Source organism: Panicum hallii, chromosome 7 (genome assembly GCF_002211085.1).
Source record: "Panicum hallii strain FIL2 chromosome 7, PHallii_v3.1, whole genome shotgun sequence".
NCBI classification, from domain to species: domain Eukaryota; kingdom Viridiplantae; phylum Streptophyta; class Magnoliopsida; order Poales; family Poaceae; genus Panicum; species Panicum hallii.
Genome location: NC_038048.1, coordinates 46558614 through 46570898, shown reverse-complemented (window position 1 = coordinate 46570898; position 12285 = coordinate 46558614). Strand labels below are relative to the sequence as shown.

General features: G+C 56.7%; 3 protein-coding genes across 3 annotated transcripts; 2 read left to right on the top strand and 1 right to left on the bottom strand.

The window, feature by feature from the left end:
- The first annotated feature begins 153 nt into the window (after nucleotides 1–153).
- Nucleotides 154–2711, top strand: LOC112900131 (beta-fructofuranosidase, insoluble isoenzyme 5-like). Its single transcript, XM_025968886.1, has 6 exons — nucleotides 154–335; nucleotides 463–471; nucleotides 641–1506; nucleotides 1602–2002; nucleotides 2102–2195; nucleotides 2299–2711. The coding sequence occupies exons 1-6, from the start codon at nucleotides 254–256 to the stop codon at nucleotides 2593–2595; spliced, it is 1749 nt and encodes a 582-aa protein (XP_025824671.1). The 5' UTR covers nucleotides 154–253; the 3' UTR covers nucleotides 2596–2711.
- Nucleotides 2712–3648: 937 nt separating this feature from the next.
- LOC112900457 (beta-fructofuranosidase, insoluble isoenzyme 6-like) lies at nucleotides 3649–6267 on the top strand. Its single transcript, XM_025969321.1, has 5 exons — nucleotides 3649–3901; nucleotides 4026–4034; nucleotides 4121–5402; nucleotides 5573–5666; nucleotides 5786–6267. The coding sequence occupies exons 1-5, from the start codon at nucleotides 3721–3723 to the stop codon at nucleotides 6026–6028; spliced, it is 1809 nt and encodes a 602-aa protein (XP_025825106.1). The 5' UTR covers nucleotides 3649–3720; the 3' UTR covers nucleotides 6029–6267.
- Nucleotides 6268–6569: 302 nt separating this feature from the next.
- LOC112899954 (beta-fructofuranosidase, insoluble isoenzyme 7-like) lies at nucleotides 6570–11886 on the bottom strand. Its single transcript, XM_025968625.1, has 7 exons — nucleotides 10896–11886; nucleotides 8906–8960; nucleotides 8747–8755; nucleotides 7770–8635; nucleotides 7279–7679; nucleotides 7086–7179; nucleotides 6570–6952 (listed from the first exon to the last, which is right to left on the bottom strand). The coding sequence occupies exons 1-7, from the start codon at nucleotides 11724–11726 to the stop codon at nucleotides 6713–6715; spliced, it is 2496 nt and encodes an 831-aa protein (XP_025824410.1). The 5' UTR covers nucleotides 11727–11886; the 3' UTR covers nucleotides 6570–6712.
- Nucleotides 11887–12285: the final 399 nt, after the last annotated feature.

Genomic DNA, 12285 nt, shown 5'->3' with positions numbered 1-12285 from the left:
ATCAGCTTGGCACCACTTTATCAGCGCTCAAGCATGCTTAGGGACTGACACGCACTGCCCACACGCAGTCAAGTCAAAAACAAGTGCTAAACTTGGAGACTTGGTGGACTGTTGCGGCTGAAGTCTTCTGCCAACGCGCAAGGGATCCACAATTTTCAGTAGCTATAAAACACCCTCATCCGGCCATGGCAGCGGCGTGCAATTCCACTCTCGCCTTCTGCCCTCCATCCCTTCGTCCTCAACGACTCACGCCATGAACGGCAAGCAGCACCCGCACCATGGCGGCCATGGCAGGACTGCCTTCCACTTCCAGCCTGCCAAGAACTGGATGAACGGTACGCATGCCTTGTGCTTGATCGCATCGGAGTCACAGAATTCAGGAAAAGGAAACAGACTGACTTTTTTTCGTTTTCATTTGCATCTGGTTCCCTCCATTTTACTGGAACGGGTGACTTTCAACAGATCCAAACGGTACGCATTCTTTTTCATTTCCCAATTCTCTGCCAATAATTTAACTTGTTCGTCTGTCTCTGTTCGATATCTTTGGAGAAAATTCAGTCTAATCATAAATATACTGCAATTTTAAAAAAAAATTATATGAAGACACTGAGCGTGGCAGCCATATCCTGTTCTCTGGCAGGGCCTTTGTACCACAACGGCATGTACCACTTCTTCTACCAGTACAACCCGCATGACCCGTTGTTTGGCGCCGGCAAGCTCTCCTGGGGCCACTCCGTCTCCGGCGACCTCGTCAACTGGGCCTTCCTCGGCACCGCGCTCGATCCGACGTCCTCCTTCGACGTCGGGGGCTGCTGGTCGGGGTCGACCACCGCGATGCCCGACGGCCGCCTCGCCATCCTCTACACCGGACGCGACGCCAACGAGCTGCAGGTGCAGAACGTAGCCTTCGCCAAGAACCCGTCGGACCTGCTCCTCCGTGAGTGGGACAAGCCCAGCTTCAACCCGATCATCCCGCAGCCGGCGGACGTGACGGGCAACAACTTCCGCGACCCCACCACGGCGTGGCTCGGCCGCGACGGCCTTTGGAGGTTCGCCATCGCCGCCGAGGTTGACGGCGTTGGCTCCACCGTGATCTACCGAAGCGCGGACTTCGTCAACTGGGAGCGGAACGCCCTGCCGCTGCACGCCTCGTCGGGCATCCCCTGCTGGGAGTGCCCCGATTTCTTTCCCGTGGCGGAGCACGGCACGGAGGGGCTGGACACGTCGGCGAGCGGCGCCGGGGTGAGGCACGTGCTCAAGCTCAGCAAGGCCGCCGACGAGGACTACTACGCGGTCGGGCGGTACGATGACGAGGCCGACACGTTTGTGCTGGTGGAGGACGGCGAGCAGGCCGACGTCCGGAACTGGCGCCGGATCGACCACGGGCACCTGTTCGCGGCCAAGTCGTTCTTCGACGCGCGCAGGAAACGGCGCGTGCTCTGGGCGTGGGTCGACGAGATGGACAGCCGCTCCGACGACTTCGCCAAGGGCTGGACCGGCATTCAGGTGACCGCCGCCGGCATGGCAGTAGAATGCCTCCGAACAATCTAACAGATCAATTTTGCCTGTGCTGATTGGCTTGGCCGCTTGGGTGCCTGAAGTCGTTCCCGAGAGCCCTGTGGCTGGACACCGACGGGAAGCAGTTGGTGCAGTGGCCGGTGGAGGAGATCGAGACGCTGCGGAGGAAACAAGTCACCCTGCTGGGCGCGGTGGTGGGCTCTGGCGGGCTGCACGAGATCGCCGGCATTGAGACCCTGCAGGCGGACGTGGAGGTGGTGTTCGAGATCCCGAACCTGAAGGAAGCCGAGCAGCTCGACCCCAAGTGGCTGCAAGATCCCCAGAAGTTGTGCGCAGAGAAGGGCGCCACCGTGCAGGGCGGCGTCGGGCCGTTCGGGCTGATCGTGATGGCGTCCGGCGACATGCGGGAGCAGACCACCATCTTCTTCAGAGTGTTCAAGCACGACGACGCGTACAAGGTTCTCATGTGCACCGACCTGACAAGGTACTGCAAACTCTTGTAACTGAATGCCTATCTGGAAACAGCAATTTGTTATTCTAAATAAAATAACAGTTATTGTGCATTGCCTTGCAACATGTATAGGTCATCGACAAAAGAGGGAGTGCACAAACCGATTTATGCAGGCTTTGTGGACATGGATGTGGAGAAAGACAAGAGCATATCGCTGAGAACACTGGTGAGATCTATGTCGCATACCTATTCAGGGTTACACTTACCAGTGGCAGTAGAAAACGTCTCTTCCTTGAGGATTAACTTAGCTAACAATTATTACTATCTAGATTGACCACTCTGTCATTGAGAGCTTCGGAGGTGGGGGCCGGACTTGCATCACGGCTCGAGTGTACCCTGAACACGCCGCAACAGGCAGCAGCCACCTGTATGTGTTCAACAATGGATTGGACGCGGTGAAGGTGTCCAAGCTCGAGGCCTGGGAGCTTGCCACGGCGAGCGTCAATGTTGAAGATGACGGCCTGGTTGCACTGCTGCCGCCGTTGGCTGTTCCAATCCTATCGGATGACGCTGAATGGGTGCATCATCAACCATCATCATGTGGAGTGAAGCATGATTTCGAATAAAGATGTAGTTTGTTCCAATGTGGTTGTGCTTCAGATGGATTGTCCTTGGTCATTATGACCTAATAAGATCATTATTTGTGGTCGCATGCTGAAAGATGTAGCTTTGGTTGAGTAAATCATCTTGAGTTATCATACACGAATCAAAACGTTTGTTGCAACATGTATGCCTTTACTCAGTTGGCCAATATATGTGTGCTCTAAAAATACGATAGTGTGTCCCTTGAGCCAAGGCCGATTTTATTCAAGGTATGTCCCGGCACCTAAATAATTTAGTTATGCCCAAACAACCTATGCCACAATATTAGCCGTAATCTTGTGGGAAATAGTAATCCTAGGTTAAGCAGTTGAAATTTCTTTTACAATATAGCAAATATACACATTTATCCAAGCATGTTTAACTTCCTCTCGCCTCTTATTCTTTGTTTCCCTGAAAGATCAAAGGGATTTTCAGCCAACGGGTAACTGAACACCATTGCCCAAGGCAGGGCTTAAGGATTTAAAGGTTCTAGAGATCCACTTGTCTTAATAGGGAGGCCCGGGGCAGTAGGCAAACAGGAGGTCGGTTGCAGCAAGGTTACAGTGGTGGCATCACTGTAGGGTGTAGACCGTGGGAGGATGGCGGTCACGATAGGCAACATGGCACTAAAATTGGAGCAATTAGCAGAATTAGGAAACGGTGTGTAAAAAGGAATGTAAGGAGATCATAGATGGAGGATGGATTAATTTTTTTTACAGGGGGGTGAATAAAAAAGTATTAGAGGATTATGACAACAATTTGGATCCTTGCCATATGCTCTAACAAAAAGACATACAGCATTTTTTGAAGTTTGCTTAAAAAAAGATGACCTGAGGTACAGCACCACCCTTAGTTCTGGTTAAAAGAAAGGTGAGAGTGGGTCCCACCAAAAGAATTACACTAAGCATCTGACTAGATCTGATCAAGATGCTTACGTTGGAATCTGATATGGGGCTAATTGGCCATTAGTATTTGATAAAACATAGGGCACATGGCATGGTCACAGGTCATAAACTAAACTAAACCCTACGACTCTAGGAGGGCTGCCCATTTCAAGCGCTCTGAAAAATGTAGAGTAGCAGACGCAATAACATCAGCCGTTTGCTCTGATGATTCGTCACCTGCATTCGTCAGCGCCAATGGCAGAATTTCCTCTCGTCGTGAGCGCAGCCACGGTGATCTTCTGCCTTCTTCTCCCCTCTTCCTCTTCTTCACCAATCTGCGCCGCCAGGACGCAGGACCATGTCAGAACGGCGTACCACTTCCAGCCGGCCAAGAACTGGCAGAACGGTAAGTTTTCAAATACCTCGATGTGAATTAGCTAGAGCAGCCATGGATCTTTGGTGAACTACCTCTTACTGTTGTCGAACCTCTCGTTTGGATGGAAACTCGTGGGCACGACGGGAGCTTGCAGATCCAAATGGTGCGTGCTCTTGTCCTGGTACTCGATCTGTTCCTGGTTTGGTTCTTCCTCACTCCCTGATTGCTGAGGCTTCGTTGACCCAACAGGCCCCGTCTACTACAATGGCATGTATCACCTGTTTTACCAGTACAACCCGCACGGCGCGCTCTGGGACGTCGGCAACCTCTCCTGGGGCCACTCCGTCTCCGGCGACCTCGTGAACTGGGCCGACCTCGGCACCGCGCTCGACCCGACGGCGCCCTTCGACGCCAACGGCTGCGCGTCAGGGTCTGTCACCATCCTCCCTGACGGCCAACCAGTGATCCTCTACTCTGGCATCGACGCCGACCGCCGGCAGATCCAGAACGTCGCGTTCCCCAAGAATCCGCGCGACCCGCTCCTCCGCGAGTGGACCAAGCCCGGCTACAACCCCGTCGTCCCGCTCCCCGCCGACGTGTCGGCGGACAACTTCCGGGACCCCACCACCGCGTGGCTCGGCCGCGACGGCCTGTGGCGGTTCGCCATCTCGGCCGTGGCCAACGGCGTCGGCACCACGCTCGTGTACCGCAGCGCGGACTTCCTGCGCTGGGAGCGCAACGCCGCGCCGCTGCACGCGTCGCGGGACGCGGTGATGGCCGAGTGCCCGGACCTGTTCCCCGTCGCGGCGCGCGGCGCGGAGGGGCTCGACACATCGGCGCACGGCGCCGGCGTGAAGCACGTCCTCAAGGTCAGCATGCCGGACACGCTCCAGGACTACTACACCATCGGGCGGTACGACGACGAGGCGGACACGTTCACCCCGGACGAGGACGCGCGCGGCGGCGGCGACGACTACCGGAGCTGGAGGAGGATGGACCACGGGCGCCTGTACGCGTCCAAGACGTTCTTCGACGCGCGCAAGAACCGGCGGGTGCTGTGGGCGTGGGTGAACGAGTCCGACAGCGAGGCCGACGACGTCGCCAGGGGCTGGTCCGGCCTCCAGTCGTTCCCGCGGGCGCTGTGGCTGGACCCCGCCGGGAGGCAGCTGGTGCAGTGGCCCGTCGAGGAGATCGAGACGCTGCGGAGGGGACGCGCGGCCATGCTGGGCGCGGAGGTGGAGTCCGGCGGGCTGCGCGAGATCGGCGGCATCGCGAGCACGCAGGCGGACGTGGACGTCGTGTTCGAGATCCCGAGCCTCGAGCGGGCCGAGGGCCTCGACGCCAACCAGCTGCTGGACGCCGACGCGGTGTGCGAGGAGATGGGCGCCTCCGTGCAGGGCGGGGTCGGGCCGTTCGGGCTCCTGGTGATGGCGTCAGGCGACGACCTGCGGGAGCACACCGCCGTGTTCTTCAGGGTGTTCCGGCTCCTCCGCGGCGAGTACACCGTCCTCATGTGCACGGACCTCACCAGGTACGACGAGACGATGTCTTTGGGCCGTGAATATTACTGGGCTGTTTTCTCTAAAAAAACATTACTGGGCTGTATCTCTCTCGACCAGGCCTTCCTCTGTCATGGCCCAGACTAGACGCCGGGCCGGAACGTGATGACATGGCAATCTCTGAACTTTCAAATACGTGCAGGTCCTCCACGAAGGCAGGGGTGTACAGACCAACGCATGGAGGATTCGTGGACGTGGACATAGAGAAAGACAAGAGCATATCGCTAAGAACATTGGTGAGCTCACTACATGGCATGCTTAACAGTTAACAGAGCTGCTTAATTAGAGTCTGCAAGCAGTACTACCGTGTACGCTTGGCACTGACGATGCATCCTCTCGTTCGTGCTACACACAGATCGACCACTCGATCATCGAGAGCTTTGGAGGTGGAGGCCTGACGTGCATGACGGCCAGAGTGTACCCCGAGCACGTCGCAAGAGGCAGCAGCAGCCACCTGTACGCGTTCAACAATGGATCGGATGCGGTGAAGGTGCGCAAGCTCGAGGCCTGGGAGCTTGCCACCGCGAGCGTCAATGTAGCAGTTGAAGACCACGGCTTGGCTACATCCGGTGATATGTGCACAAGTTCGGCGTATTAGCAGGAGTTCTTGGTTCAGATGATTGCATCGTAGGTCGTAGCAGCATGATGGAACAATTTTATACGTAACGACGACAATCCTACCCTATGCATGCTCACATCACCACGAATACCCAGGTAGAAATCTTAATAAGGAGCACAATTCTGATAATTTTCCGCTCATACTTATGTTCTGATGATTGCTGTATTTGAGGTTTCTACCTGAAATGTGAAAGCAAGATAGGAACACTACGACCTGAATATTCAGTATAGTCAGTATTGCAGTACTACTGGCTTCTTCAGTTTCGTCAGATCAAAGTGTGGACGGCAAGGAAGGGCCTGTTATGCCTAGCTCTAGGTTGGACCTGTAGTTTGTAGATTAAATTATAGTGATTTTAATTCTTTATTTATTTTAAACTATAAACAAAATTATTCATCTAAACGCTCTCGACATATCTCTAGCTCCAGTTCTAAGTAGTTCTTGGCGCTAAAAATAGCCCGCTCACACCTCACACATACTGAAACTAGAGAGACAACTTGCCATTTCATAAAATCAAGCATCTTCATCACAAAAAGTTCTATTATTCAAAACATAATGCCCCAGGTGTGCCCTGCCTTTAGTTCATATTCGATCAAAGATCCATCAATCTGCAGTACAGCTGCAATGGAACTACAACTTCTAACATGCTTCACTGACCACTCAACATTATGGTTGGGCTTGCCCTTGTTCGGGCACATTCGTAAGAATGGGCAGACTGACATCTTCAAGATTGACAGACGCCGTCCCAAGGTCCCAGGCCTCGATCTTGGACACCTTCACCGAATCAGATCCGTTGTTGAACAAGTACAAGTGGCTGCTGCATGTTGCGACGTGTTCAGGGTACACTCGGGCTGTGATGCACGTTCGGCCCCCACCTCCAAAACTCTCAATGACAGAGTGATCGATCTGATTTGAGTTTGCCAACACGTGTTAATTTTCAAGTAAAACAATCAAGAATTATTTTTTGTGTGCTGCTAATAGAAAGTGTAGCACTGGAAACTGTATCTATATTCTATACTATACGGGACAAAGACCTCACCAGTGTCCTTAGGGATATGCTCCTGTCCTTCTCCACGTCCACGTCGACAAATCCTGCGTAAACTGGCTTGTACACCCCTTCTTTTGTAGAGGACCTGTACATGTTTCGTGGTTGCAACAAATGCACACATGTTAATGCGAATTGCGAACAAAGTTGCAGTTGGTGTTTTTCAATCGAAACAGTGTTGCAGTACCTCGTTAGATCCATGCACATGAGGACCTTGTACGCGTCATCGTGCTTGAACACCCTGAAGAAGATGGTGGTTTGCTCCAGCAAGTCGCCGGACGCCATCACGATCAGCCCGAACGGCCCGACACGGCCCTGCACGGAGGCGCCCTTCTCTGCGCACAATTTCCGGGGATCTTGCAGCCACTTGGGGTCGAGCTGCTCGGCCTCCTCCAGGTTCGGGATCTCGAACGCCACCTCCACGTCCGCCTGCAGGGTCTCGATGCCGGCGATCTCGTGCAGCCTGCCGGAGCCCACCACCGCGCCCAGCAGAGTGACTTGCTTCTTCCGCAGCGTCTCGATCTCTTCCACCGGCCACTGCACCAGCTGCTTCCCGTCGTTGTCCAGCCACAGGGCTCTCGGGAACGACTGCACACAAGCGGGCAAGCCAATCAGCAGAGCCAAAATTTGGTTGCGAGATTGTTCAGTTCACGGAGATGCTTTTGGTGGTGACCTGACCTGAATTCCGGTCCAGCCCTTGGCGACATCGTCGGAGTGCCCGTCCGTCTCGTCGACCCACGCCCACAGAACACGGCGTTTCTTGCGCGCGTCGAAGAACGACTTGGCGCCGAACAGGTGCCCGTGGTCGATCCGCCGCCACTTCGTCACGTCGCCGCCTCGCTCCTCCTCGGCCGGCACGAACGTGTCCGCCGCGTCGTCGTACCAGCCGACCATGTAGTAGTCCTCGTCGGCCATCTTGCTGAGCTTGAGCACGCGCCTCACCCCGGGGCCGTTCGCCGACGTGTCGAGCCCCTCCGTGCCGCGCTCCGCCACCGGGAACAGGTCGGGGCACTCGAGGGCCGGGACCTCCGGCGAGGCATGCAGTGGCGCAGCGTTCCGCTCCCAGTGAACGAAGTCAGCGCCGCGGTAGATGAGCGTGGAGCCGACGCCGTTGACCTCAGCGGCGACGGCGAACCTCCACAGCCCGTCGCGGCCGAGCCACGCCGTGGAGGGGTCGCGGAAGTTGTTGCCCGTCACGTCCGCTGGCTGCGGGATGACCGGGTTGCAGCTGGGCTTGTGCCACTCGCGGAGGAGCGGGTCCGAGGGGTCCTTGGGGAACGCCACGTTCTGCACCTGAACCGTGTTGGTGTCGCGCCCGGTGTAGAGGATGACCGGACGGCCGTCGGGGATGACGGTCGCCGAGCCCGACCAGCAGCCGTCGGCGTCGAAGGGCGACGTCGGGTCGAGCGCGGTGCCGAGGAAGGCCCAGTTGACGAGGTCGCCGGAGATGGAATGCCCCCACGAGAGCTTGCCCGTGCCAAACGTCGGGCCGTGCGGGTTGTACTGGTAGAAGAAGTGGTACATGCCGTCATGGTAGAAAGGCCCTAAAAAACGAAGTACGAACTGAATTTGCTGTCGAGGCGCACTTGGCGCCTTTGCTGAACCGAGAGATTGAACGACACGTAAAATTACTGACAGGAAAAAAAACCGCGCACCATTTGGATCTGCTCGGTTTCGTCCATACGCGTGTATCATTCATATCGAGTAGATCCACACAGACGAGCGCGATTGAAAAAAAAAACAAAACGAAGACAAAGAAGGTTCGTTAGTTTTTCCTCATTTCTGTGGCTGAAGCAAGAACAGAGTGCTCATACCGTTCATCCAGTTCTTGGCAGGATGGAAGTGGTAGGCAGTCCTGCCATGGCCATGGTGCGAGGGCTGCTTGCCGTTCATGGCGTGAACCGGGGATGACGAAGCAACGGAGCAAGAAAAGAAGGCTAGGGGGGAATGCACGCCTATTGCCGCGGCCAGGTGATGACGTTTTATAGCTTGTAAATCCAGGATCCATCTGCAAATCGCAGGAGACTTCTGCCGCAGTAGCCCTCCACACCAAGTCTCCAAGTTTAACACTTGTTTCGGACTTGACCGGATGTGGACAATCTGTGCCAGTCTCTTGATTCGTGCCTAAGCATGACGATTCACTAATCAGTTAGTGATAAACGGATGAGAAGATAAGTAATCCAGGAGTTGTTTACTGGCAAGACGCGCTAATCTTCTCCATCAGGTTACTGTCAGAAAGCTCCTCGCACCTTTTTTTTTTCTTTTTTTGTCTTCCTTTTCTAATGGCGGTGGTGCGAGGGTGACTGGAGCAGACGTGTGTGTGGCCGGAATTGAAAAGAAACATTGCGTATTCCGGCCCGGAAGGAGTTCTCCCACCGCAGTATAAGCCCAAATTTAACGGGCCGGCCCATTTTATGGCAGCGAGCCGAATTTGTGTGTGGATTCGTGCAAATATGTATATCCATTGGATCAACACATTTAAATCCTAACCCTCACCCTCTCTTATCTGCACTTTCTTCCCTCTCACCGCACCTTCCAATGCGGGCCCACGCCGCCGCAGTTGCCCCGCCGCCGGCCCTCCACTGCCCGCGCTGCAGCTCCCGCGGCCGGCTAGACGCGCCCCCGCAGCGCCTCCACCGCACCCGCGGCCAGCCTCGCGCCGCCACGACCGCCTTGCTACCGGCTGCGCGCCTCCCCACGCTGGAGCACCGTTGTGGCTGGCCGGAACGCCGCCACCCTCAGCCGCCGGAGAGAAAAAATGTTGGTGCAACTTTTTTTCCGAAAAATGTTGGATTCACCTTTTTTTAAAGAAATGTTGGATCAACTTTTTTCGAAAAATGTTGGTCGAACTTTTTTTGAAAATGTTGGTCCAACTTTTTTAAAAAAGGTTGAGATGAGTCTTAGTGGGCTGGAAGTTTCATCTCCTATCTATCTTCCACGAGATAGATAGGAGCCCCCTGGCGCCCTGGCCTAGCGACAACGCTCCACCTCACCTCTCTCTCTCTCTCTCTCCACTGATCTGCAAGGCAACGCGTCTGGCTCAACTGCGCCGCCGGGCGGCCGCCGGTGAGGGAGAGAAAGGAAGGAGGGGGCTCGCGGCTGGCGCCCTATTAGCGAAGAGATCTCGTAGGCTTTTTTTGAGCACATTGGGTGTTAACCCATGGAGCATTGACAAACCTGAATCGAGCAACGGTTTTCGAAACTTCGTTCGTTTATTTAGTCTCTGCCAAAATTATACATCATCGGCAATTTGCCACCGGAAAAAAGAAACAGCATTGGCAATCGAATGAACCAATACGACAAGGACAACGGCTAAGCTAGTGCAGCCTATTCCATGGCGTAGCAGCAGTCCTTGAACGTGTTCATGTCGCGGCTGAAGAGCGGCACGTAGGCGTCCACGCTCCCGTCCCCGACGAAGGACGGCAGCAGGATGAGGAGGCCCTCCACGGGCAGGTAGCTGGGCATGAAGAAGAAGGGCCGGCCGCCGCCGAAGTCGAGGTCGTAGAACGGGATCCGCAGCCAGCTGTCGACCTCGATGTTGGGGCTCAGCACCATCTCGGCCGCGTCGGCCGCCGCCACCAGCCGCTCCTTCTCCACCGCCGCGGAGCTGGCGAAGTCGATGAACGACTTGAAGTAGCCGTCGTTGATCCGGGCCACCTCCCGGTTGATGAGCCCCACCGCGTGCTGCAGGGGCTTCGCCACCAGCTCGCCGGCCGTCGCGGTGGGCCGCGCCCACAGCACCACGTTGCCGGTGTAGCCGTCGGGGACCTGCGGGCTCATCCGCGCGCGCCCGTCCACGGCGATGCACACGCTAGTGGACTGGCCCTCTCCCAGCCGGCGCGCCGTCGTCATGCACCGCCACAGGTGCGCCACCACGCACTGCAGCGTGCTGTACGGCCGCGGCAAGCCCGCCGACGCCTGCGACTTGAGCCTGGAGATGAACTCCCGGCTGAAGTGAACCTTCTGGACCACCACCTCCTCATCGTGGCCGGCGTGGCTCTCCACCACGTGCTTCTCGTAGGGCTTGAACTCGACGCCGCGGTGCTCGAACTCCACCAGCGGCGGGTCGCGGGGCCTGAAGAAGGACTGGCGGTCGAGCACGGGGACCGGGTCCAGGGCCGCGCCGCGGGTGGCCTGGCTCCACGCGAGGAAGAAGTTGTTGGTGGCGCGGCCGTCGGCGACGATGTGCTGCGTGGTGAACCCCACGACGAGGGAGCCGCACGCGAAGCGGGTGACCTGGATGAGCATGAGCTCGACGGCGTCGTCGCCGCTGGGGTGCAGGGCGAGCACCGCGGGCGTGGGCTCGAGCGGCATCACGCTGTCGAGGGTCACGTCGGCGGTGGCCTCCACGAACCGCGCGCCCTCGTCGTTGAGCAGGATCGCGCGGTTCCCCTCGGCGTCCACGCCGAGGCGCCCCGCCCACTCGCGGTACTCGACCAGCACCCGGGCGAGCCCGTCCTCGAGCGCGGCGTTGCACGGGGCCGGCGGCCGGAACGCGTAGATGACGGAGATGTACGTGTCGAAGTTGGCCTTGTCGAGCACCGTGAGCGGCACGACGCCCGGCGCGCCGGCCGGAGCCACCCCGCCGGGGTACGCCGGCTTGACGGCCTTGGTGGACTGCACGGTGATCTTCATGATCTCGAGATCCTAAGTACGTTGCAGGATAGCTAAAACAGCACTGTAGATTGCACTGCCACTAGCTTAGGGAAGTGCACGACGCCCTTGAACAGCCAAGCGCTGGAGAGTCAGCTGCGTGGAGAAGGAGAAGCGATGGAGGAGCGGCGCGGTGAATGAGCTAGCTAGCGCATCCAGTGCCAAGATATATATAGGGACGCATGCATGGGGGCGAGAGGTAGGTGGCGAGGCCTGGCCTGACGAGCACTCGAACGGCGACGCAGGAACACAAGTTCTGTTCCGGTCAAAACGACGCATACTGGGTAGCGCACGCGAGGAGGTTCGCGGCGGCGCTGGCCGTTTAATATTCAGCGCGGGATCGGAAGGTAGTTGGTGAGGATAGCCAAAAAAACTGGCGCCTCGTTCAGATTGATAATTCTGGATGGACGAGGGCCGTGAGCTCAGTCAAGTCCATAGCTGCTGCTGCCGGGCACGTACCGTCCCTTTCTGTTTGGAGGGGCAAAGAAAAAAAAAACGTGGGATCGGTTGGTGGACATGCACTTTTGATGAGTAGACAGTG